Raw genomic sequence first — 27,563 nt, 5'->3', positions numbered from 1 at the left:
GGCATCTCCGGATCCTATCAGAATACTCTGTCAACACAAGCAGATCCAATGTTGGTTCTCATGTTTTTGACACAGGGTTTAGGAATCAGAAGAATCTTCTCTCTAGTAACATCAAAAGGAAGATAGAAAGCTCTGACAACCCTGATTATCATCATTACTTTAATTATATCACTGGAACTGCTCACAAATATCAAACAGAATGTTGCATGAGGATTCCTCTGGACATCATGCCTCTTGGTAACAAGTGTGGCACCACGCCATTTGTATATATCTTGAGATGGGGCAAGAAATGGTTTTGAAAAAACGGGGGTCTAGCAACACCACCCAATATTTCGCTTAGCAATCTGTATGGACTAACGCCGAAATACTTTGCTAGAGAATCAACTAGACATTCAGACTCAATCTAGATTAAAGTATCTCAAGGAGTCAATATCTCTCACTTGTTTTGATTTACGCAAGCTAAAACAATAGCGAGTCTTTAATCAATCACAAGGAATAACTTGGACGGTACCAAAGACCAATATCCAAGGATCAATCAATATCAATCAACAACTAAAGGTTGGATTTCCAATTGATGATCTTAACGCGCAACCTGTATTATTTCAATTGTATAATATATAATGCGGAAAAGAAATAACACAGACACCAGAAGTTTTATTAACGAGGAAACCGCAAATGCAGAAAACCCCGGGACCTAGTCCAGATTGAATACACACTGTATTAAGCCGCTACAGACACTAGCCTACTCCAAGGTAACTTCGGACTGGACTATAGTTGAACCCAAATCAGTCTCCCACCGATTCAAAGTACAGTTGTATTCCTACGCCTCTGATCCCAGCAGGATACTGCGCACTTGATTCCCTTAGCTGATCTCACCCACAACTAAGAGTTGTTGCAACCCAAAATCGCAGACTTGATAATAAACAAATATGTCTCACACAGAAAAGTCTATCAAAGGATAAATTTTTCTCCCACAGAAAAACCCTAGGTTTTGTTCCGTCTTAAGATATAAAATCAAGGTGAACAGGAACCAATTGATAATCCGGTCTTGTATTCCCGAAGAACATCCTAGATTAATCAATCACCTCTCAACAATCCTTCTTGACTACACAAGAGGTATGTCGAGGAATCACAAACAGTGAGACGAATATGTTTGTGACTTCTTTATCTTGTCTATCGGAGAACTCTCACGATCTCAAGCCAATCAAATATTATACTCGTACGATAGAAGATGCAAGATCAGATCACACAACTACGATAAAAGTAGTATCGCCTGGCTTCACAATCCCAATGAAGTATTTAAGTTGTTAACCTGGTTTTAGAGAAGAAAACCAAGGGTTAAAGGAGAATCGACTCTAGTGAGCGCACTAGTATCACACAGACGTGTGGGGATTAGTTTTGCACAATGCTAGATGTCTCCTTTATATAGCCTTCAAATTAGGGTTTTGCCTTAGTTACAAAGCAATCCATATTCATCGTTAGATGAAAACCTGATTTAGATTCAAGCTAATATTTCTCAACCATTATATCGAAAACTTAGCTTGTCACACACACTTGGGTAGACGTTTACTGGGTTTGTGAAAACCGTGCCCAAACGTGTACGTGTATGTTGGTTCAACATAGTAACCAAAAAGGTTAACCATATGATCAATTCATATTAACCTAGTTCTTCTTCACCGTAACTAGTTCAATTGACTCAAATGAACTAGTTAGAGAGTTGTTCAATTGCTATGAGATCTTACGTAACTACATAAGACACAATTGAAACAAAGATGATTCGATTCGATAAATCGGCTCATGAACTTTATAGCCACGGTTTGCATAAAGCATTCCTTAGTAATTTAAGTTTCATGTTCAGAGCACATCTTTAGATCATAACCACTTAAGCTCACAAACAAGTTCGCGGACTTAAGGAAACCGGCAGAGTTTTCCAAACTCAGCAGAAAATCTCGGTAAAGAGACTTCCGCCAGTTCGCTAGGTTCGCGGGCTAAGTTCACGGACTAAACACGCAAACAAGTTTTTGGAAAATCCCAGCAGAAATTCTCGGCAAGAGAACTTCCGTCAGTTCGCGGACTGGGTTCGCGGACTTGGCAAAGCCAATTCCTCCGGTTTCTCTCAATCAACAAAGTTCGAAAACTTCGGATTAAGGAATACATGGTTATGTAATCTAAACTTTCATTCCCATCATTGAGACATTCTCAGAGGACGTTATATAGCCGTTATTCACAGACCATTTCACGTCATAGCAATTCTCAAAGTAATTGAAACTTTTCATGACTTTCGTCACTAGATGAAGATAAACTTGATCAAAGCAAAGCGCTTTACCAACACACGATTTCGAGAAAAAGATAAGTAGTGAATACTCAGCTCGAAATGTCAAATGTGTATGATCTAGTCTATATAGCATACGACTTTTTGTCTCATAAGAAGTAGGAGATAGAATAGATGGACTTTTGAGTGATAGATAAGTTCAAGTCTCCACATACCTTTTTGTTGATGAAGTTCCACGGTTCCTTGAGTAGATATTCGTCGTTGTATGATGAATCGCCATGAAGTCCTTGATCTCAACTACACTTTTCAATCCTATTCCGAGACTTAGCTATAATAGACTAGAAATCAAGACTTATAGTTTAGATCACTAACATTGACAAACATGCTTGATATAGCAACGCATGCGAGGTCGACCGAGCTATGCTATAACAATCTACCCCTTTGTCAATTTTAGTGACAAAAATATTAATACATATGGAATACAAAAAAGATAAACTTTAGTGGCTCCTATTCGATAGTCTAATCTTCAACGTTCCTTGAAATCTTCGTCCTTCCAAGTACTCCAATGATCCCAAAGGTTGTAAGTTTAGCACCACCGTTGTTGAAGATCCGTAGCTATAACAATGAGAGAAATCGAGATTCTCGATCATTATTATACAGTGACACAGTATCATTATGTAACATCAAAGTCCAATTGCATCACGACTTTAACAACAATACTATGGTGATATGTATCACTCCCCCTTAGTCAATACTCCATCTCGATCATGGAAACCACTCCCCCTTACACAATGATCCGAAAACCATATGTATTTGTAGTGTGAACTATATTATTTCTCCCCCTTTTTGTCAATAAAATCGGCAAAGGTAAAAGAACGGGATCATAATGAAATTTCCACAAGAGACATTTCATAGACTAAAAGAAAAAATACATACCAACTTAATTTAGATGCAATCATAAAGCCGAAGCTAAATGCATTCATCAAGGAGTTTTAAGATACAAGATAACCCATATAAAATTCCACAGCCGCACATCCCGCAAGATATTACCATTAAGCACAAGTTCAAAAGAACTCTCCCCCATTTGATGTCATTCCCGAAAGAACAACAAGAGCGACCTTAATTTCGAAATAAAATAAGGATTTTTTAATTGGACACCAAAAACCATGGAAATGATTTTTTATATCCAAAACTCAACCAAGTTAATCACAAGTAAACCCATGATTAATTTAATCGGAATACGCAACTAAATCAAACCACAAAAGTGATCAATTTAATTGATTGTGCTCAACATAAGAAAACTCACGGAGCTACGACTAAGATAACCACACGGAGATGACTACCTTAGTCGTTCAAATACTCAACATAAGGAAAACCTTACGGAATATACGACTATATCAACCAATAGAACATGATTAGTATAGTCGTTCATATACTCAACACAAGAACTTGTGCAATATATGAAAAACTCAACTAGATTAATTACAAGAGAACCTATAATTAATCTAATTTGAATACACAACCAAACTAATCACCGAAGCAATCAATTTAATTGTCAAAAGATTTTGCTCGACAAAAGAAGACTTTCGGAGCAAATAACTAAATAACCAATCAAGATGATTAATTTAGTTCAAGAATGCTCAACATATAGCATCTCATGGAACAACCAACAAGGCCAATTTTAATCGACATAAGATACACAATGGAGCCTTCACGGTAAAACATAACAAATTGGATCAATGAAGATCAATACCGTGGATAACATACAAGGATCTATTCTATTTTCCATCACTATTTGCATAACGACATAATAGACTTTATCCTTGTCAAACAAAAGATTTCATCCTATTTTCCATCAAATAAATGACTGCATATGCATAACTTTTGTAATTGTCAAAAGTCCATTCGTCTTTTCATCAATACGAATATCAATTTATGAACGACTTTTCTTTTGACACAATATGGGACCTTCAAGTTCACGAACGCAAACAATACATATCCCATAAAAATATTGCAATACTTCAAAACAGATTAATACTGCAATAATATCATCCTCCAAATATTTTTAGAATTTAAAAACCAATAAACCTAAAAAATAAACATAAGAAGATGAAAACAAAAATAGCTATGTGTAGTCACAATCTTCGCTATTCAAAGCACTAGTTATTCTTCCAACTAATCCAAAAAGAAGACGTACTAGGCATTAATGAACTTTTCCAAAGTTTCTTCAGAGAACTCCTTCTCGTTATTGAAAAGTCCATTGACAAAGAGATCATTCAACTCCTCCAAATCTTTTGAAAACACTGTTAATTTACTAAGTTCCTTTTCTAGTTTTCGTACAGTGTTTGTAGATTGAGACATCATTCGTTCATAGTGAATTATATCATCTAAGGATGCAGCAATCCGAGATTGTAAGCTGTTTCTTTTGCTGGTGAAATCTTTTACCAGATTCCTGAAATTTTCATCACTTTGATAAGAAGACAAGAACCAGTTTAAGGAAGGATTTTTACCATTAATTGTAGTCTTCACTTTCTTCAAACTTGTGGAGGGAATCCCAGTACACCGACGTACGTTAGCTGCCAGAGTTACGTTCTTGCTTGTGCTGCATCTAGTAACAGGTGCCATGGAACAGAAATTTTTTAGATTCTCCATTTGCGAACGACTAAAACTCTGGACAAACAAAAGCTTTTGTAGAGATATATATAACCGAAAATACACTCTTTGAGCCAAAAAGACGTAAATCCCCATTTTCTCAAGACAAACATGGGGACGCGAACGTCTAGGGTTAGGTAGAAACGATGGACCAAAAGGCTCCCCTTGTTTATCCCACAGTGACTTTATAAGGTAAGACACATGAGCAGAGGTTCTTCTTCTTTTGTTCCTGGAAGTGTTTGTCACATAGGACTTGCTACCGATATAAGAAGGTTGAAAGGACAATGAGCATTCTGTAGTAACAAACGTCTCTTTGGACTCAAATTATTCAACTTGTGAGTGTCCTTGAGGAATGAGCCTGAGATTATCTCTGAAACTATCTAAATAATCTCTCTTATTCCTAGAAACATATTTAGAACCAATATTATAGACTTTGGACTTGTTCGGTACAAGATTCCACACAACTTGTCTATGAAGTTGATCTAACTCATCATTCATTGTCTTTTTCCAAGAGAGGTTGTTTAGAGTTGTATCAATATTTTCTGGTTCTAATTGAGAAGAATAACAACCAATCAGAAGTTCTCCTTTTGTTCTGATTGTAGAGCCTACTCCTCTTTTAGAAACGATAGACCACACACACAGTGGAGAGTCGCCTAGCACATGTAGAAAAAGACCAAAACGAGTGTCACTACACCATTGAAGGGAAGAGGTAGAGCACAAGGAAAGATTACTCATATTATCAGTACTTTTCTGTTTGGAATTTCCTGACAGAATTGTATGTCCTTTTTGAGTAACATAAGGTTGAAAAACATTCTTGCAAGGATTACTTTCAGCCTCCAGACTCCTTAAAGAAGACATACAGGCTTGTTGAGGATGATCGAATGAGCATCCATATAAGCCAGACTCTTGACATTTGTCTGAGTGGTTCCCAGTCACATCAGTTTTCTCAACAGGCGATTGTTGAACATTATCTGAATGGTGACAAATCTTTAGAAAGGAACAACTGGATTCTCTCAGATTTAATGAGAGACTCTTACTAGATATCAAATCTTTAAGAGTTGCAATTTCTGCAACAAGACCAGAATAGATCCGGATTTGTTCTTCCAATCTCTTTTGAAGAGTAACCAGTTTATCAGACCTTTTCCTACGGTTGTTTTTTAAACCTGGTGAAGCGTCGGTTGAGACTTTATGGTCCATATAGAACGATCGCCACAAACACAGACTTTTGAGGTCTTTAAAAGTTTTTTCCTGCTCTGATACCAATTGAAAAGGCGGGGGTCTAACAACAACACCCAATATTTCGCTTAGAAATCTGTATGGACTAACTCCGAAATACTTTGCTAGAGAATCAACTACACAGTCAGACTCAATCTAGATTAAAGTATCTCAAGGAGTCAATATCTCTCACTTGTTTTGATTTACTCAAGCTAAAACAATAGAGAGTCTTTAATAAATCACAAGGAAAAACTTGGACGGTACCAAAGACCAATATCCAAGGATCAATCAATATCAATCAACAACTAAAGGTTGGATTTCCAATTGATGATCTTAACGCACAACCTGTATTATTTCAATTATATAAAATATAATGCGGAAAAGAAATAACACAGACACCAGAAGTTTTGTTAACGAGGAAACCGCAAATGCAGAAAACCCCGGGACCTAGTCCAGATTGAATACACACTGTATTAAGCCGCTACAGACACTAGCCTACTCCAAGCTAACTTCGGACTGGATTATAGTTGAACCCAAATCAGTCTCCCACCGATTCAAAGTACAGTTGTATTCCTACGCCTCTGATCCCAGCAGGATACTGCGCACTTGATTCCCTTAGCTGATCTCACCCACAACTAAGAGTTGTTGCAACCCAAAATCGCAGACTTGATAATAAACAAATATGTCTCACACAGAAAAGTCTATCAAAGGATAAATTTTTCTCCCACAGAAAAACCCTAGGTTTTGTTCCGTCTTAAGATATAAAATCAAGGTGAACAGGAACCAATTGATAATCCGGTCTTGTATTCCCGAAGAAAATCCTAGATTAATCAATCACCTCTCAACAATCCTTCTTGACTACACAAGCGGTATGTCGAGGAATCACAAACAGTGAGACGAATATGTTTGTGACTTATTTATCTTGTCTATCGGAGAACTCTCACGATATTAAGCCAATCAAATATTGTACTCGTACGATAGAAGATGCAAGATCAGATCACACAACTACGATAAAAGTAGTATCGTCTGGCTTCACAATCCCAATGAAGTATTTAAGTTGTTAACCTGGTTTTAGAGAAGAAAACCAAGGGTTAAAGGAGAATCGACTCTAGTGAGCGCACTAGTATCACACAGACGTGTGGGGATTAGTTTTGCACAATGCTAGATGTCTCCTTTATATAACCTTCAAATTAGGGTTTTCCCTTAGTTACAAAGCAATCCATATTCATCGTTAGATGAAAACCTGATTTAGATTCAAGCTAATATTTCTCAACCATTATATCGAAAACTTAGCTTGTCACACACACTTGGGTAGACGTTTACTGGGTTTGTGAAAACCGTGCCCAAACATGTACGTGTATGTTGGTTCAACATAGTAACCCAAAAGGTTAACCATATGAGAAATTCATATAAACCTAGTTCTTCTTCAGCATAACTAGTTCAGTTGACTCAAATGAACTAGTTAGAGAGTTGTTCAATTGCTATGAGATCTTATGTAACTACACAACACACAATTGAAACAAAGATAATTCGATTCGATGAATCGGCTCATGAACTTTATAGCCACGGTTTGCATAAATCATTCCTTAGTAATTTAAGTTTCATGTTCCGAGCACATCTTTAGATCATAACCAGTTAAGCTCACAAACAAGTTCGCGGACTTAAGGCAACCGACAAAGTTTTTCAAACTCAGCATAAAATCTCGGCAAAGAGACTCCCGCCAGTTCGCGGACTAAACACGCAAACGAGTTTTTGGAAAATCCCAGAAGAAATTCTCGGCAAGAAAACTTCCGTCAGTTCGCGGACTGAGTTCTCAGAGGACGTTAATAGCAGTTATTCACAGACCGTTTCACGTCATAGCAATTCTCAAAGTAATTGAAACTTTTCATGACTTTCGTCACTAGGTGAAGATAAACTTGATCAAAGCGAAGCGCTTTACCAACACACGATTTCGAGAAAAAGATAAGTAGTGAATACTCAGCTCGAAATGTCAAATGTGTATGATCCAGTCTATATAGCATACGACTTTTTGTCACATAAGAAGTAGGAGATAGAATAGATAGAATTTTGAGTGATAGATAAGTTCAAGTCTCCACATACCTTTTTATTGATGAAGTTCTGATGTTCCTTGAGTAGATCTTTGTTGTTGTATGATGAATCTCCATGAAGTCCTTGAGCTCAACTACACTTTTCTATCCTAGTCCGAGACTTAGCTATAATAGACTAGAAATCAAGACTCATAGTTTTGATCACTAACATTGACAAACATGCTTGATATAGCAACGCATGCGAGGTCGACCGAGCTATGCTCTAACAGGTTTGATTTTTGTACATTTGGGTTGAAATGTTGTTCAATCCTTCTTGGATTTTTGAATAGAGCTTTCTACTGCATCCGTCTTCTCTTAAAAATTGTGTTGTCACGGGATGCACAACCTTGATGTGCGAACATCAAAGAAAATCCCACATTTCCTTTGTGGGTCGCGGTTCATAAACGGGTCAAAGCCCATTAGTGGGGCATATAAAGAAGAAGTACGCGCACCTTCTTCCTCATCCCATCAGTCCGCGTACGTGAACTTTCTACGGTTCATGATTTTTCTCCATTAAATCTTCCTTGGAGGAAAATAAAAGAAAGAGGTAGTCAAAGTTAATTCCAAGTAAGTAATTCCCTCTTGGTTCTTTCCAATTTCTAGATCTCATGATGAATTTCAAGGTTTCAAAAAGAACTTCAAAAAGTTTGGGTTCCTCTAGCATGAATCTTCCTTTAGACCAAAATTCTATTAGAATTATATTTGTCAATGATTCTTGTGCTAATGTTTTAAAAGGATTTCATCTATGGGTTTTATTTTAGAAAAGAAATTGGATTCTTCTAGTGGACATAAAGAGGATTTAACTTGCTTTGAAAAATTCAATCTTGGAAACATCTTTGATGGTCTTGGTCAAGGATTTGATACTCTCATAAGAATTTTCTATGCCAACATTCATGATGTTGATCTCGAAAAAATGGAATTCAAAACCATGATAAATAGAGAAAGATTTCTTGTTAATATAGAGTTTATTTCGAAGATTACCAAAATTCCATTGGGAAATGTTCGTCTACCTAGACCAAGTGTTGAACGACCATCACGTGAGGATATCTCTCTTGGCCTTTGCTGTAAGAAGGTTGCTTGGAATCAAGGGAAGTTTCCTACTAATGTTCTTAGTGTTGCTTTGATGGCTTTCGAAAAACTTGGTATCTCTAATCTTTGTCCCTCCACAATTGAAAATTCTCGGTGGAGTCGCGAGTTTGCGAAATTGGTCTATTTCCTTGAATTGGGTGTTCCGAGTCTCGATATTTGTGGTTTCATCATTTTTCAAATGACTTCACCCAATAAGAAGTTAGGTTACTGATAGGCAAATTTTTGTGTCTTATATAATCTCAATTGTATATATTATTAGTGCTCGATTTTATATTTATTATGCTTTTTATGTCCCTGTAGGTATTTTTGGAGAAATAAGCTTTTGCGGCGAAATTGGCTAAAAAAGTGGTTTCTGCGCTCGTGGGAGAAAATTACTATACGGACTCTCACTTTGGATAAGGGGTAACCTGATTACTAAGGGGTGACCCATTTCCAGGCATATGCTAAAGGGAGACCAGCCACAGATAAGGGGGAGGTCACTTTCTTCCCAAATTCAAATAAAAAATTTTACCGGGAAAATATTCATCACGTCTGCATGATTTTTGGGTGATGATTCGATCGAGTTCCAGAGCGATTCAATGGCTGAAATTGATTGGGTTTACTCCTTAGGCCTAAACAGGCCTGGTGAAGTCTTTTGTTTGAACCCAAATTGGCTAGAATAGCGGGAAAAAGAAATAGAAGTCAAGTTATACACGGTTTGCTGTTGGAGCTATTTTTGGGAGTTCTAGGGAGATTAAAAGAGGGATATCCTTCCCAAAGATACATATCTATCTAAGGAAGAGTTTGAGATAAGTTGGAAAGCTCAGAAACGCGTGAAACAATTTTGGGAAGAGATTATTGCCGTAACTGCCAAGGAAGGAAAGAAGAGATTTCGAGGAGTTTTGGGGAGATTAAATCGCTCTGTTTGTTATATATAAGTTGCTTGGAGGTCAAGGAAGGGAGTCGAGAGTTTGGGGGTCGATAGAATCGGAGCAGAGAAGCGCAGGTGAAGTTGCAGGAATATTCACCTGCTGCTGGTGAACAAGAGAAGCTAAAGAACATTGGACAGACAAGAACAGTCGCAAAGACTGTCGTATTCAAACAGCACATCAGAAGTATCGATGTTCAATAGATCACGTATATCATACGTTGTCATCTTTTCTATGTAATAGTTCAACACCCGTTGTAACAGCTGTTTGTAACGCCAATACAGCGTTGCAAACTGTCTGCTTTATAAGTTTTCTCTTGTTTTTCACCTATTTGAGCTATGAACACCTATTTTGAGAACGTGAATAATATGAGGAGCTAAACCCCTTAGCTGAGGCGACGGAGGAAGCCATTGTTCCATGAAAAGTGGTATATTTCTATTTTAATTAATTTTTGCAATTTATTTTATGATTATTTGCATAGAACTGGTATTGGAAAATTGATTTTTATTGAATGATTGTGATTCGTTTTGATGGAACATGCTTAGTTTAAGACTTTTGATGTTTCATGCTTGGTGTTTACAATTGTTACTTCAAAAATCTACAAGAGGCAATAAATTAGAATCATTTTAAACGTAAATAATTGCATGAATATTGATTAGATTAAATCGCTTAATTGGTTAATGGTGGAATCCTGAGTCTCGGTGCTTTTTATAATCTTGATAACAACTTCTTGAGTTTTCTATTGAGTTTGAATCTAAAATCGAATCTTCACAAGTCTAAGTGAACGACAACCTTTTACCATTTTCTACAACAACATAAAAACCACATCAATTTTTGGCGCCGCCGACGCGGACTTGTATTTAGATTTGTTTTAGGTTTCTTTTTATTTTTATTATTTTTTGTTCTTTTTTACGCGTTTTGGTATTTTTCGATTCTTTTCAGATTTGGAGCGAAGCTACAAGGGAAGAAAAAGTGTTATAAAAGGAAAGCATCACCAAAGAAGGAAAGAAAAGAGGAATCTGAAAGGAGTGAAGAAGAATATTTTGTATATAATTATTTTGTTTTATTTTTAGAAACTGTAAATAGGGTGTTATTTTTGTAATTTTTCTTTTCCTTTTTGGACATTTTTATTTTTGTACTTTTTGGACATTCTTGGACATTATTTTTAAACCTTAAGGAAGGGTCAAAATTAAATATCAACTGTTTGTAGGGAAGGACGACAGTTACGATACTGTCTCGGCCCCTCGGGTTCGTACACTGACATCGGAGTCAGTGGCCTGAGTCGACTTCAACGGTTCATCGCCCGTCTGGTACGGGAGGTAAGATTCTATCCACCCACGAATCCCCTGTCAGTGGGTTTTATTTTGTGTGACAACTCACACCCCTGCAATAGAATGTCGAACTGGTATTACAATAGCTAATACAACGAAAATCAGACTGAGTTTCAAAATGGACGTTACTACTTTGACCATAGTGTGAATAATGGTCGGGAACATCAGCCTTTTGAAGTTTATGGTCCATACCATGGTGAGCCCAATTACTATCCACACGCCAACCGGTCATACGAGCAAAATTCCTCTCTACTAGAGTCAACACGTAAGTTAGCTGAGTCGACACGTAAGTTAGCAGAAATGAATAACTTAGTTATGGACGAAAGCAATACAGCGAGTGAACTTTCTTTCCTAGATTCAATCAGGAAGTCATGTGAGTCGACTCAAAATATTTTGTTAGAGGCCTAGAACATAACTGCTCTTAATTTCCAATATAGTGTTTCCAATAGTACCTTTGAAAATGAAGATAGTTATTCACATAATCAAGATGACGAGGATAAAATTGGTAACACTACTTGTTTAGATGAGGTTCAACCATTTTCATGTTATTATAATGATGATTATGATGAGGATAGTGTTGATGAAGAATTTGAAATAAGTAGGCATAGTGATCAGGAATTTGTTACTCCAATTGAGCTTAATAATGATAATGTTTCTAGTTCAAATCCAAATAATTTTAATAATTATTCACCTATTCAAAAGGACGAGGATTTGACTAGAGATACTCCCGTTTTAGACGATGTAGTATTTCCTTTTGATTACGAAGATAATAATGGTTTAGAGGAACGATTTTTTTCTGAGAATATTGTTTTAGAGTCTAGCGATTTTGAAACATTAGTCTTAGACAAAGAAAGTGAACTCGTAGAGATGAGTGAGGATGAACCTGACTTAGAAGAATCAATTGACCATTTTCATGAATCATATGACCTTGAAATTAGGGAAGTTGTGACTAGAGACACTGAAAACTCTAAGTTTGAGGGTGATTATCATTCTCCATGTGCTTTAATTATTAGAAAGGTCCCTCACTTGGGACTTGACATATGTGCCTCAACCATTTTACAATATTATCTTCATACACGTTTTCCTGAACCTAGTGATGTCCATAAGGAAGTTCAGTTGTTAGAAACCCATCCTCTGGTTGATGTGGTTTACCCAGGCTATGATATCCAGATTGACTTTGTTTTCCCACCAAATATTTTTCAACCGATTGTGGGAATGTGTAAGTTTCAGATGTGTCAGTTATTAAGTATTGAGACTAAACCTAATTACTTTAGGAGATTAGGGTCGACACATTTGTTTAAGGAAGACCACCACTCTCATTGTGGTCAGCTGTGTGAGTCAAAACTGATTGACTTTAAGGATCCACAATTATTCAGGTTATTATTATGTGCTTCTAAGTTTTTACTTGAGTTTTTCCAGACTCTAATACCTGAACCGGACCTTAGCTTTGAGGAATTCCAGCGCATGAAAATATTTTATCTAGACCCTTTCATAAAGCCTGAACCTGAACCACAGCTAGATGTAGTTGTCTTAAACAGGAAACTACACAAGGGTGCGCTTTATTTGTTAATTTTCTTGGCATGTTGCAGATTCCTTTTACTTGTGATAGCTCTATTTGGTTTTGATGACCCACAGATATTTCGGCTATTACTTTATGATACAAGGTGATTAATCCTTTCTTATGTCTGGCTGAAGACGTTAAACTTAGCACTTTTTGGGAACCCAATCTCATGCAACACGGTAATATCTTTCCTTATCTCTTTTGCTTCAAATGGTAACAATTTCTCCTTGTTCATTCTTTTAATTTTATCTTTAGAACATTGAGGACAATGTTAGATTTAAGTTTGGGGGTATGGGAGAAACTTTTTAGTTGCAATAAATAAACTCCAGAGCCTAGAAATTTATGCCTATTAAGGATTGCACTAACCAATCTAAGTGGATGGAAGCATTTTGGTTGTAGGAGTTGAGGAACCAATCTGATTAGATGGAAATATCTAAAGAGTCTATTCATAAAAGCACAGAGCTCAGGTGTTAGAAATAACATGGTAGTTTCGCCATATCTCGTTGAGTCCTTTTCACTTCTGTTTTTATTTTTCTTTTTAAATATGTTTCTAAGTGATTTGGTGGGGCTCACGATTTAAGTTGTTACCAATGCTAGGGTGAATTAGAGTAATTGAGATATCATGAAAAAAAAAAGGTTGAAAAACAAAAAGAAAAAAAAAAGGTTGAAAAAAAAAAAAAGAAATTGAGACCAGACCATTTGACGAAAAGGAATAAATTCAATAAACTCGACCACTGATACCCTTGTATATACCAGTTGTGTTGACCTAGAGTTAGGTTATCGACCACTGGTTCCCTTGTATATGCCAGCGTGTTGGTATTAGTCAGACTAGTACCTCAATCCATTAGGATGGGTTCATTTTGGCGGAGGCCTTCAGACAGATATGGGAAACGCCGTTCACTTAGTAAACATCAAAACCATCTATGTTTTTCTCTATATCCATCTTCTTGATCTATCCATGTGATTAGTTTTGACTCCGGATATTGATGTCCATAGTGCAACTATCTGCGTAGAGCTTTGTCACTTTATATGAATTTTTAGTATGCTTGAGTGCAAACTCGTGTACAGCAATTGGAATTTCACATCGGGGTACTTCCTCTTATAGTCAATAAGTATGCCAACCAAGGATATTCTTTAGTGCCTTCCAAGGTTCTGCGTAGATAGTTAGGGTCTGGAGTAAAGGTTTTGTGGGTATATCTCTTGTAAGCCCTCCCGAGACTATAACTCGGCCACTAGGGCCACCTAGGGGTTTAAAGGCTTGTTGCATACGCTAAATGCAACCGACGATGCTTGCGACAGTGAGTTAGGATTTTATTTTCTATTTGATTTGCTCGAGGACTAGCAAATAATAAATTTGGGGGTATTTGATATGCACATTTTTGTGTTTTATATAATCTCAATTGTATATATTATTAGTACTCGATTTTATATTTATTATGGCTTTTTATGTCCCTGTAGGTATTTTTGGAGAAATAAGCTTTTGCGGCGAAATTGGCTAAAAAATGGTTTTTGCGCTCGTGGGAGAAAATTACTATACGGACTCTCACTTTGGATAAGGGGTAACCTGATTACTAAGGGGTGACCCATTTCCAGGCATCTGCTAAAGGGAGACCATCCACAGATAAGGGGGAGGTCACTTTCTTCCCAAATTCAAATAAAAAATTTTGGCGGGAAAATATTCATCACGTCTGCATGATTTTTGGGTGATGATTCGATCGAGTTCCAGAGCGATTCAATGGCTGAAATTGATTGGGTTTACTCCTTAGGCCTAAACAGGCCTGATGAAGTCTTTTGTTTGAACCCAAATTGGCTAGAATAGCCGGAAAAAGAAATAGAAGTCAAGTTGTACACGGTTTGCTGTTGGAGTTATTTTTGGGAGTTCTAGGGAGATTAATAGAGGGATATCCTTCCCAAAGATACATATCTATCTAAGGAAGAGTTTGAGATAAGTTGGAAAGCTCAGAAACGCGTGAAACAATTTTGGGAAGAGATTATTGCCGTAACTGCCAAGGAAGGAAAGAAGAGATTTCGAGGAGTTTTGGGGAGATTAAATCTCTCTGTTTGTTATATATAAGTTGCTGGGAGGTCAAGGAAGAGAGTCGAGAGTTTGGGGGTCGATAGAATCGGAGCAGAGAAGCGCAGGTGAAGTTGCAGGAATATTCACCCGCTGCTGGTGAACAAGAGAAGCTGAAGAACATTGGACAGACGAGAACAGTCGCAAAGGCTGTCGTATTCAAACAACACATCAGAAGTATCGTTGTTCAATAGATCACATATATCATACGCTGTCATCTTTTCTCTGTAATAGTTCAACACCCGTTGTAACAGTTGTTTGTAACGCCAATACAGCGTTGCAAACTGTCTGCTTTATAAGTTTTCTCTTGTTTTTCACCTATTTGAGCTATGAACACCTATTTTGAGAACGTGAATAATATGAGGAGCTAAACCCCTTAACTGAGGCGACGGAGGAAGCCATTGTTCCATGAAAAGGGGTATATTTCTATTTTAATTAATTTTTGCAATTTATTTTATGATTATTTACATAGAACTAGTATTGGAAAATTGATTTTTATTGAATGATTGTGATTCGTTTTGATGGAACATGCTTAGTTTAAGACTTTTGATGTTTCATGCTTGGTGTTTACAATTGTTACTTCAAAAATCTACAAGAGGCAATAAATTAGAATCACTTTATACGTAAAGGATTGAATGAATATTGATTAGATTAAATCGCTTAATTGGTTAATGGTGGAATCCTGAGTCTCAATGCTTTTTATAATCTTGATAACAACTTCTTGAGTTTTCTATTGAGTTTGAATCTAAAATCGAATCTTCACAAGTCTGAGTGAACGACAACCTTTTACCATTTTCTACAACAACATAAAAACCACATCAGTTACCCTTGCTTGATTAGTCAAATTTGTCGTTAACGTGGTTTTGATTCAATTGGCAATTCTCTTGGGGTTCCCAAACCGGTTCATCCCTGTACTTTCAAACGTATAAGGGAGAATGTGTGCAAAAGACAAAGAGATAATTCCCTTGTCGATTGTGATCCTAGCTGATTTGGGTTACATATCATGATTTGGTTCTTTTTGCATTTCGTCATATGGTCCATGAGAGTCTGCTCAAGTGATACTAATTGAATGGATTCATGATATTTTCCTAGAGTTAAAAGGAGAATTCTTTTAGAAAATGATATGAGAGTACGTTTTCATTAGGTCTGTTCTTGGTTACCGAGCTGTTGAAACACCACACCCATCTACCCATACTTTTTACAATCTAAAATCAATTGCCTGATAAACATCAATCATCATACCCACTGATTCGACATGGCCGTGTTGTGTGATTTTTAGAACTATGAAAGATCCATAGAAGGGAAATCAAGATTTCTCTGACTATGTTTCAGCTTGCCTCACGATATTCTGGATGAAAAATATTTGAATTATTTTTTGTCTTTAAATATTTCTGAGTTCCGGATAGCAAATTGACTCATTGGATACCTTTTTAAAGGTATAATAATAATTTACTCATTTGAAGATGTGAAAAAATTCCAGGATGATGGTGCTAAATGGTCAAGGAAGTTGATGGGTATATGTAGAATGTTTTTATGTTACATTTGCATTGTTGACAAATTTTCAGTTTTAGGTAAATTTAGCATAATGAATGTTTTTTCCCAGCAGATTGAATAGATGAATTTTTTTTCCTACCCATTAAACATAATCAGGCTAATCAAGCATTTCTTGAATATATTCTAATGCATTTGGGTTACGGATGCGGGGCGAAGCCCCGCCACACCAATCGACAATTCCCACCGGACCGGTGCATAGCACGGGATACATACTACTATTAGTGGAAGATGAACTAGAAAAATAAATTTTGACGGTACTTAACATATAATTTCTTAATGTGAACGGTTAGTTTCTTATGGGTTATTATTTGTTTAAATTATATAGAATGCTGCATTAAGTCTAATTAAAGCCACGGAATAAAACAACATCTGAAACGTTGCTTCAATAAAAAGTTGCCAAAAAATTGTGACGCCGTGAGGGCAGCGTAGACAAGCGGTGGTTATATTATTAGTAACGAAAATAAACGTTGTAAATTTGGCAGGTGCAGTGTGTGAGAATTCGATGAAGCTGTCAGAGAGATTATGGAAAGGGTTGCTCTTTCTTTCCACACTCTGATTCCCCTCTTTCTTTTCCCATTCTGATTACCTTTCACCTTTCTTACTACAGTAACACATTTTTGTTTTTATTGCGAATCCAACTCATTATATATTGCGTATCCAAACAAGTCTACAAATATGAAAACGCAAGCTTACTGGAAAAAAGACAATGAGAGAAATTGTGTTTCTCCAGTGATCTAATTTTTGAACTACATCAGAAGTTAGAACAAGTGTTGACATAAACATTCAATAGAATGTCATATTTCATATATACATGTCCTTCCTCTTGCTAACATTCAAGTCTTGTCCACATTTTACTGAAGATGATTTGTAATCAAATTGATTAAGGAAAGATAACTATGAGCTCAAATAATGTGGGTATATAGGAATAGGAAGACCTGCAACATCATTTGTAGTAGCATGCTGATGACTTTCGCAATAGTAATTGGTGAGACAGAAAAGTGTATGCAGTAGCTTTCCTTGACCAGATAAGAAAGGATAAGAAGCATAGAACCAGAACTCCACTCCAATCTCTTCCACTAGCCACGCCAGCAGTTGACAAATAGGAACTCTCACATGTAATTCCAGACTATAGAAAATTTCGGTCATTCTACCCTATACCAACTAGACTTGCTTATTGTTATACGTAGTAGTGAAATAACCTCAGCAAGGATTGCTTTGCTCTGTACGCTGTCGCTTCCTTTCAGTCTCTCTCTCCCATTTGCCTTTTAATTGCCGAGGATTTCGGTCTTTGAGGAAACCTCCCATTGAAAGTATTTTTCCCCATGGTATCTTATCCGTTTTCATCTGTGGGACGCGTATCTACAACACAAAAAATTCATTGAACAACACTAAAAACTTATTTAAAAAAAAAAAGAATTAGAAGATAAAACAATATGAGATCATTCATACCTCTAATAATTCGAACTCATCTGGTTTCCACACATTGTATAATAGCCTCTTACGCTTACGAGTCTTAGCTTTCTGCATGAATTTAAATCAGAGATGCTTTAGTACAGCAATTAACCCAACACTATCAGAAATCAAGTTGGGACAATAAGAAAGTTAATTATGACTAATGACAGTCAAGGTTTATTAGTGCAAATACAAGATAAATCATACCTTTCTAGCTGTATTTTCATGCCTCTCGACTGTTTCGTCCATTCCCATCGCATCATCACTGTCATCATCGACATGAGGTAGTGTGGTAGGTTGCTCGAGGCTTCTATGTGCATTCCAACTTGTTGAATATGCTCCTTTGGAGCCTGCTGATGGAGAAGCATTTGATTTCATATGAAGAAGTTCATCCTGTTGACAGGAAAAAATAATAATGAGATATAACATTATATATTTGAAGTTGCAAAGAGAGTGAAATGGGTATGAAAAAGCAAAGGAATACCTTTAGCAGGCGATTCTCTTTTTGCAAGGCCTTATCCTGTTGACAGAAAAAGAAAAAAAAATAGTAACTAGTAAGAATAGCATTATATACTTGAAATTGCAAAGAGGGTAAAAGAAGTACATCTAGCTGTCAATTTTCTTCTCGTAAGGCAGTCAGGAAAAAAATTATACTAACTAGTAAGAATAACATGATATACTTTAAATTACAGAGACTTGATGTGCAGGGGCCACTAATCGTGATGAACAAGGTGCCTTAATTCGAGCAATATTAGTTTCTTTGGGATACATAACAGAGTTGATGGCGAAAGCTTGGGCAATTCTGACCGGGATGCAATTGGCAAGCGACTAAAACAGTGGCATAGTAAAATATCTTTTGAGGTTTCCACCACAATCAAAAGTTTGTGATTTAGTGACTGCTTACATTTTGATGCAGTTCACGGATTTCACCCTCGGCGGCAGATATCTTGAGTTTTAACTGCTCAATTTCAGCAGACTTATCCATGCTGTAAAAGGAAAAAGAAGAAAGTCGAATTCCATTTCATTTCAAAAAGGTTTTAAACCTTGTTAATACCACAACCATAAATTAATGACCATAAAATATCTTCCAAAATTGTACAGATAGGAACAGTAAAACTAACCTGCATTTTCTCTCCCTTGCAGTATGTTCCTCAGATAGGGTCAAAGCTTTTTTCAAGCTCTCAAGTTCTGCAGACTTATCCATGCTGTAAAAGGAAAAAAGAAGAAACTCAAATTCACTTCATTTCGAAAAGGTTTTAACCTAGTTAGTACCACACTTCAAAACCATAAAAAAAATCCCCCAAAATAGTACAGAAAGGAACAGTAAAACTAACCTCCGATTTTCCTCCAGGGTAAGAGCTTTTCTCAAGCACTCAAGTTCATGGCTCTGGTTTACAGTCCCTACAATTGCCTTATTCTGAATGTTTCGAGCAAGATACGCACATGTCAAAGTGTTCAGCGTTTCTGTGATATATGAATCAGCCGGACGCACACAAGCTGTAATCAAAATATACTAATAAGAATCAAAAGCGTTGAGTCACTCATGACCCAAACAAGCATAACTCAAGAGCTTTCAAACCAGAACTTACCAATCATCACTGTCTTGATATTTCCATCAAGAGAGTCCTACAAAACAGGCACAAATTTACAGGGAATGATTAATAAACTTCATTTTAACAACCACGTAAAAAAGAAAACCTAAAATATTGTGTAAAAAAAAAGACCAAGAAATTAATCCTCTTGCCTTCAGTAATTGTGTTAACTTGCTGTTATGGTAAGGAACATGGCCTCCTTCCTTCCTCTTCTTGTTAACTACCAAAGCAATAATCACTTGTTCAAGAGCCAGTATTCCTTTATTAATGGGAATCCCTATAACAACATAGACTTAGTGAGTAGACATCTAAAAAAACTAGCTACTGCTGCCTTGAGTAATTGAGGTATAAATTTAAAAAACTGTAACTACCTTCTCCATCTGCTCCACTTTTATTCATAGATCCAGAACCTGCAAGGTCCACAAACTGTAGCTTCGCACTCAAGATACCATCACCAGGGATACGCGTGCTTCTCCTTAGTTCCATTGAGATTGTAAAGATGGCATGTGAGCGGCTATAAATTACACACATAGAAATGCAGTAAAAGATTAGTGAACCTTTCAAGAGACAAGATTCAAGAGTAACCGGAAATGTACAACTGTTACCTACACCAATGAAAATATTAAAGCTTATACTCCATGATCAGATATAAGTCGATACCTAGATTGGCTGTTCATATTTGTACTTCCAGTAGCACGTTTTAATGAACCTTGGGACAAAAACGATGCCATCTGCTGTTTTGTTCTGACTTCTACCGCTGCAGCATCAGGAACAGTGAACACCCCTTCTTCTAGTTCTCGAATTGGGATAGGCTTTTTTGCAGCTACCTTTGCCACAGTCCTTTTGCCCTTGCCAGAATTTGGATCTAACAAATCAATGACTTCTTCTCTGAATATCTGTGATAAGATTAAAACTACTCAATTAAAATATATTCACGTACGGTCATATTCATAAGATAACCATTCCAATCCTTTACGGTATAAATAATAGGCTAACCTCGATAAAAGAAACTCTTATTAGAAATTCCTTGGCTTCTTTTTTCTCCTCAATCTTAGAAAAAATGGAATTCATCACCTGTGGGATAATACCACCGGTACTTCCATCTCCAGTGTAGTTGGTCCCATGGTATAGGTCTTGCCTGATCCAGTCTTCATCAATACACAAACACAAAATAATGCATCAATGATCAGAGAAAAGAACACGGCTAGAAATTTAATACCAGAGTTATAGGAAAAGGAAATCACACTTGTCCATGGGCCAGAACTGTTGCACTATAGCCATCAAAGAGAGCATCAACCAATGGAGCCACACAATCACCATAAATCGAAATCGGGGAAGAAGCCTTATTTCCATAAACATGATCGAATGTAATAGAATGTGTTCCGATTTTAACCTATAATTAAACATAAACACATAAATTACTAAGAAACTTGATGAAATAAACGTTTTCTACACACCACAGCACAAAGCATAAAAAATTTATCAGAAAATTATACCTGAGGCTCTCCAGGAATAAAAGCAACACAATTCTTACAACCTTTTAAGACCTCTTCATCACTCAAAGGTCTAACATTCACAGCAACTTTTACAATACCCATTTGTCAAATTTTCGCAAACCCTAATAGCAAAATGTTAAAATCTCTGTAAGTTTCACATAGATTATCCTCAATCAAAGATCAATTGGTTATTTGAATTCAAAAGGAACAGAGATATGAACCTTAAACACAACAAATCATTAGAAAAATAAAGATTTGACGGTGAAATCAGCTACTATGATTTCATATCGAAAACCTAAAAAAAAAATGTTTTCAAATTTCAAAATAAATTGAACTACAGATTTAAGATTACCTAGAGAGAGGGGGGAGGGGAGCGGAAAGAGATTAAACAACGAAGGGATTGGATAATGGAGGTAAATGAGTTGCTGAAGAACGAGGGCTTTCTTGTTAAGTTTCTCTGTGTGTTCGTCGTGATGGTGGTGGTAACGGGGGAGAAGTAAATATCAATGTTTGAAGAAAAGGGGGTGTCCCAAAAGAAGGCTGGGATTTTTTCTAAGCTGGACGGTTGAGATTACGTCGTGGCCTAGCTTACTAGATTAAGCTGTTAGATAGTTGATCTATTTGTTAGCACTAGTTCTCTCCTGGCAGTTGCTCGCAGATGAACTAGCAGCTAGATAGTTACGCGGAATCATCCAGCATTGAGAAAACCACCTTTTCGCGGAATGGTTCAGCGTTGGGGGATTTGAGTCAGATCAGACTGCTGAGATTTAAAGAGTTGTACCGTTATGCGCTGGGCGGTAGTCCCAACTGACTTGGACTGCTAGTCTAGCTACTAGATTAGCACTCTCACAAGACTTAGGTGGTTGTCCTACCAGACGTGGGTTGCAAATCTGGCTGCTAAATTAGCACCCCATAAGACTTAGCCTAACTCTAACATTTATGTCATGGCCTCAGCCTAACTAACTGACCCTATGGCTGACAAACACCGTGTTAAACATGCAACCGGTCCATACGCGCGTTTTTTTTTTTTTTTTTTTTTTGGTTTTTGAGGCATGAAAAAAACAAAACAACAAGTCTAGAAAGCTATTAGAGGTGTGTATCCCGTAATCACTGAGTCATTTGATAGAATTTGACTGATAAAATGCGGGATTGCCTGGTCCCGTATTGTTGATGAGAAGTTTCTTGTCTGGCTTCCGTCTTCTGCATAGTTTGCCAAACCATCTGCTGCTTGATTCCCTTCTCTATAATTGTGTTGTATAGCACAATAAGGGATTTATCGCATTCTCTGTTTTATTTCATTAATCATTTCTGCAATATACCACGGAACTTCAGCCTCCATTTTTATGAAGCGCATCAGATTATCCGACCCCGTCTCAAAGATAACTTTTGGCTATTGTCTCTCTGTTGATGTCCTTGATCCCAACAGAGTTGCCCATACTTCAACTATTAGCGTCGTACTTATTTCTAGAGACTACGGGAGAGCTATCACAGTTTGAGCACTTGAATCCCTACAAATAAAACTGATGTGGATTGTAGATAGTGCTAAAAATAGTTTTGTTTCTCATATTTGTGAAGGATTTTTTAGACTTAAATTCAAAAACTAAAATTGAAAACTCACTAATAATTATAGCAAACTCAGACAAAAATGATATCAATATTAAAAGAACACTGAAACTAAGATTTCACTATTTTCCAAGTTCAAAGTGATTAATACAATATTAATATTTATGCAATTTTGCGTTTAATTTGCTTCTAAACTATTGCAACAAGTAGATTTTCTAAATAACAAGTGTAAATCCAAAGTGTAAAGCATCAAAAACCTATGGCTAAGCATGCTCTATCAAAAGAACTAACAACTGTTTAACAAAAATCATTCAAACAATTTCCATTCAAGGAAAATAATCATAAAATAATTGCAATAAATAAATTAATAAGAATACACCACTTTTTGTTGGAAAAATAGCTTCCTCTGTCGCCTCAGCAAAGGGGTTTAACTCCTCATATCATATTCTCAAAATATATGTTTATGGATCGAAAGTGTACAAGGAGGTGAAAAAGTAATAACACAGACAATTTGCAACAATGGGAATTTGTTGCAGAATCTCTATTACAAAGAGGAAACAGTGGCTAAAGACCTAATGCAACCGTTGTTGATAAACGATATATAGCTTCTGATATTGAATAAACGATAAGTACTGCGACAGGTCCTGTGCGTCTTTTGTTCTTCGTGTTCTTGATATTGCAGCAGCAGAAATAATTCTTCAACTCATGATTTCATCTCTCTGTTCTCTTCTAAACTTCCCCATAGTGCACCTCGTCCCTTCTGTGACTCCCTAGCATCATATATATACATCACAACTCGATAAAATCTTCAAGAAATCTTCTTTTTCTTTTCCCAACAGTTATGGGATTTTCTTCTTTCCTGCTTCTTCTCACGCGTCATCCGTGATTATCCAATCTTCCTAGAAGATATGTAGTCGAATCCTATGGTAGTTGACCCATGTGTCTCAGATAACTTCCAAATCATCAAAAACTTCCGATAATATTTCAACCTTCCCTGTTTTATACAAACTAGATGAAAACTTCCTTTTTTTTATGTTTCTATGCGTCTCCGAGTGATTACTCGTTCCAAAGATAGAGGGAAATCTTAATTAGCGAAGATATCCTCCCCAATCTCCCACGTAACTGACACGAATAAAATCAAAATCTACCCGAGAATATATGCAACTCTGTTTTGTAAAGGAAAGAAGCCTCCCGTTTTTCCCGTTTTTGTAAGACATATCATGCATGTTTGATCGTCACAGGCCTTCACCAATCCAAACCAGTTAAGAAATCTGAAAGAAACATGCTTAAAATCAATTCAGGAAATTCGTCGGTCACTGAACTGCTTTCCCGCCAAAACTACGATGTTGAAATGGAAGAAAAATATCGCCCCTTATCTGAAATGTGGGTGCCAATAACAAATCCTCTGGGTGCCTTTAACAACTTTTCGAGCCGATTTTTCCAAAAAAAATTATTTCTCTAAAATACCTACACATACATAAAACATCATAATAAGTATAAAAATGAGCACTATCAATATATAGAATCGACACAAAAATGTGTCTATCAAAAACATGCTCCCGTCATTCCTGGATGTCCCCTAGCAGCTCCATCCGTGTTAATCTTTAACCAATCTGGTTGCGGTTTGGTCCAGCCTGCTAATATCGTTTTTATTGCTATAATATTTGTTGGAATGGCTCTGGATGGTAGGTCCCAGGTAAAACTGGGGGCAAAACATTTTTTGCCCATTCAAATTCTTGTTGTTGCTTCAAGGTCTGTGTCAGGATATTGTCTGAGGGTGTAAGGTGTTGTTTGAAAACTAATTCATTTCTAGACGTCCAAAGGTTCCAGAAAAGAAAACATAATGGTGATACAAAGGGGGTATGGCTAGCGTCTTGCAGAATTTGTGAAATGGTTGTTTGATTGTTTATAGTGAAATGGAAGTTGAAGTTGATTTGTCCTGTTGATGGACAAGATAGCAAGTTTTTCCAGGTAGCTGCTGCTATTGGGCAGTGAATAGGCATGTGCTTCCCTGTTTCTGTTTCTGGTTCAGCGTTGCACCGGGGGCATTGGTTGAAATTGGAGAGGTTGATGCGGTGTAAAATAGATAAAATCGGAAGACCTTCATTTATAACTTTCCACAAGAAATGATAAATTTTTGGTGGACACGGTAAGTTCCACAGGGATTAGGTGGGTGGGAGGGGGTTTTGGTGATCATGGTTGCCTTGTTGTATTAGACAATTATACCCGGTAGCAGTAGTGTATTTTCCAGATTTTGAGTGTGGTCATATGATCTTATCCAAAGGCATGTCTAGGGGAAGGTAGATGTTTATGATGTATTGGACAACATCAGATGGGAGGTGATTCGGTTGTTCATGATTCCGGTTATGAGTGAAAGGGTCAATGATATTAACTACTGATTGGATTGGGTAACATTGGGTCGGGTCTAGGTTTTGGGATTGAAGTATCCAATTTTCTTGGATATGTGTGTGTCTAAACCGTTCCTGACGCGATGAAAGATGAGATTTTGTAGGGTGGGGATGAGGGAGGTCATTTGTCTTCATTGTGGGCTAGATGAAGAAGGAATGAGGGTGTTTTCCTGGAAGATTGATTGATTTTGCAAATATTTCTCATTGTATAATTTGGTGGAAATGGAATTAGATTGGTCATGTATGTTCCAGATTCTTTTCATGAGTAAGGCTTTATTGTGATGACTACTTTTCCTTATGCTGAGTCCCCCTTCTGCTACCGGTTTGTTGAGTTTGTTCCATTGGGTGGAGTTTTTTAATTGATGAATCATGGCCCTAGAAGAAGTTCCTAGCGATCCGATCTATCTGTTTGTGTATATGGGTGGGGAATAGTTGTGTTTTCATAATGTGGTTTGAAGTAGGTATTAAAGACGTTTTAATGAGTACTAACCTTCTTGCTGGAGTAAGGCATTTGGTCATCCATCCTTGAGCCTTTCTCGCTAAATGTTGAAGCAGTGGGTCGAAAATGTGACTAGAGGTTCTCCCATGTTTGAAATGTACTCCCAGGTATATTGGCGGGGTTGACGATGTTGGCATGGCAAATAATTGTTGAATAGCGTCCAACTGATGTTGTTGTAGTCTTGGATGGTGAATTATTGTTGATTTTGTTGTGTTGACTTCCTAGCCCGCTGAAGAGCTGTAGGATTGAAGAAGTCTCTTGAGGTGTTCATTGCTGTCCCGGGATGCCTTGTAAGTGATTAGAAGATCGTCTATATACATTAGATGCCATATATGTGGAGATTTTTGAGAAATGTATAGCCCTCTTACAAGATTTCGGGCTTCCAGATTGCCTAGGTTTTTCGAAAGGAAATCTGCATATATTATGAAAATATGGAAGATAGAGTATATCCGTATGTAATTCCTCTCGTAGGGGTGATGTATCCGTGAAGGGTACCATTAATGTTAATTAAGTAGGTAACTCTAGTGATGCACATCATAATGTAATATACAAATATGGTCGGAAATCCTATTTTTGTGAAAGTTGTTTTGATACCATAGGCTTTCTTAATATCCATTTTAAGGGCTATTTTTGGATATTTGGTGAGAGCAGAGGTTTTAATGTGATGGAATAGTTCGCCAGCAATTGCTATGTTATCATGTATTGATCTTTGTGGGACGAAGGCACTTTGATATGGACTTATTAGAAATGGGAGGACATGGCGTATGCAATTTACCAAGAATTTGGATATCACTTTGTATAGTACATTGCAAATAATGATCAGTCTGAATTGGGATGGTTTTTATGGGTGGTCGATTTTTGGGATGAGGGTGATATTGGTGTGATTCATGAGAGGGTGAATGTTTAGGGTGTTAAAGAAGCTGTGGACCATGGGTATTAATTGATGGTGTGTGGTGTCTCAAAATACCTTGAAAAACTTACTAGTATACCCATCAAGTCCAGGAGCGCTTTCAGGGTTAATGGAGAACAGAGAATGTTTGATTTCCCCGCTGAAGTCACCTCTTCCGTGAGCTTGGTACATTGTCTTTGTGATAGTCTGGGTGTGATTTGTGCAAAGAGATCCTCGTTTATTGTTGTACTTTGGGCCGTGTATTGATCAGTAAAATGATCAAGGATGATTCGAATTACGTGATCTTTATCGCTAACCCAGTTATTTTGTTGATCTTGCAATTGTTGTATGTTATTACAACTGCGGTGTATGGTGGATGTGCGTGGAAGAATGTTGAATTATTGTCCCCTGAATGAAGCCATTGGATTCTGGATCTTTGTTCCCAATATGTTGCATGACATTGTAGTAAAGTTAAGTGATGGATTCGAAGATGCTTTTCCTGGTTCAGCCAATAATCTAGTTCATCACCAGTTCACATAGCTAAGTCTCGGACTAGGATAGAAAGTGTAGCTGAGATCAAGAACTCCATGGCGATCATTATACAAGACGAAGAACTACTCAAGGAACTGGTGGAACTTCATCGACTAAAAGGTATGTGGAGACTTGAACTTATCTATCACTCAAAAGTCTATATACTTTATCTTCTATCTTGAGACAAAAGTCGTTTTGCTATATAGACTTTGATTATACACATTTGCTATTTCGAGTCGAGTTTATCTCGCTTATCTATTTCTCGAAATATGTGTTGGTAAGCTTTCGCTTTAGCCAAGTTCATATTTTCCTAATGACGAGATTCATGTTATGTTTCAATCACTTGAAAATGGCTTTGACGAAAAATGGTTTGTGAATAACAACTATATA

At 36.9% G+C, this 27,563-nt stretch overlaps 1 protein-coding gene across 2 annotated transcripts; it reads right to left on the bottom strand.

Annotated features, from left to right (window-relative positions):
• Window positions 1-17,436: 17,436 nt before the first annotated feature.
• LOC113299407 (kinesin-like protein KIN-4C) lies at window positions 17,437-21,771 on the bottom strand. 2 transcript variants are annotated; one of them, XM_026548429.1, is made up of 15 exons: window positions 21,636-21,771; window positions 21,284-21,405; window positions 21,034-21,180; window positions 20,784-20,935; window positions 20,448-20,683; window positions 20,159-20,301; window positions 19,940-20,064; window positions 19,785-19,821; window positions 19,530-19,692; window positions 19,317-19,400; window positions 19,100-19,181; window positions 18,680-18,715; window positions 18,403-18,588; window positions 18,193-18,264; window positions 17,437-18,102 (listed from the first exon to the last, which is right to left on the bottom strand). In XM_026548429.1, the coding sequence occupies exons 4-15, from the start codon at window positions 20,856-20,858 to the stop codon at window positions 17,944-17,946; spliced, it is 1,398 nt and encodes a 465-aa protein (XP_026404214.1). In that variant the 5' UTR covers window positions 20,859-20,935; window positions 21,034-21,180; window positions 21,284-21,405; window positions 21,636-21,771; the 3' UTR covers window positions 17,437-17,943. The 2 variants fall into 2 exon arrangements, with proteins under 2 accessions (XP_026404214.1, XP_026404215.1); XM_026548430.1 differs by having other exon boundaries at window positions 21,335-21,405.
• Window positions 21,772-27,563: the final 5,792 nt, after the last annotated feature.

The sequence above is a fragment of the Papaver somniferum genome, chromosome 7 (genome assembly GCF_003573695.1).
Source record: "Papaver somniferum cultivar HN1 chromosome 7, ASM357369v1, whole genome shotgun sequence".
Taxonomy (NCBI): domain Eukaryota; kingdom Viridiplantae; phylum Streptophyta; class Magnoliopsida; order Ranunculales; family Papaveraceae; genus Papaver; species Papaver somniferum.
The sequence above is the reverse complement of the archived record's forward strand: the minus strand, read 5'-3'. Positions and strand labels throughout refer to the sequence as shown.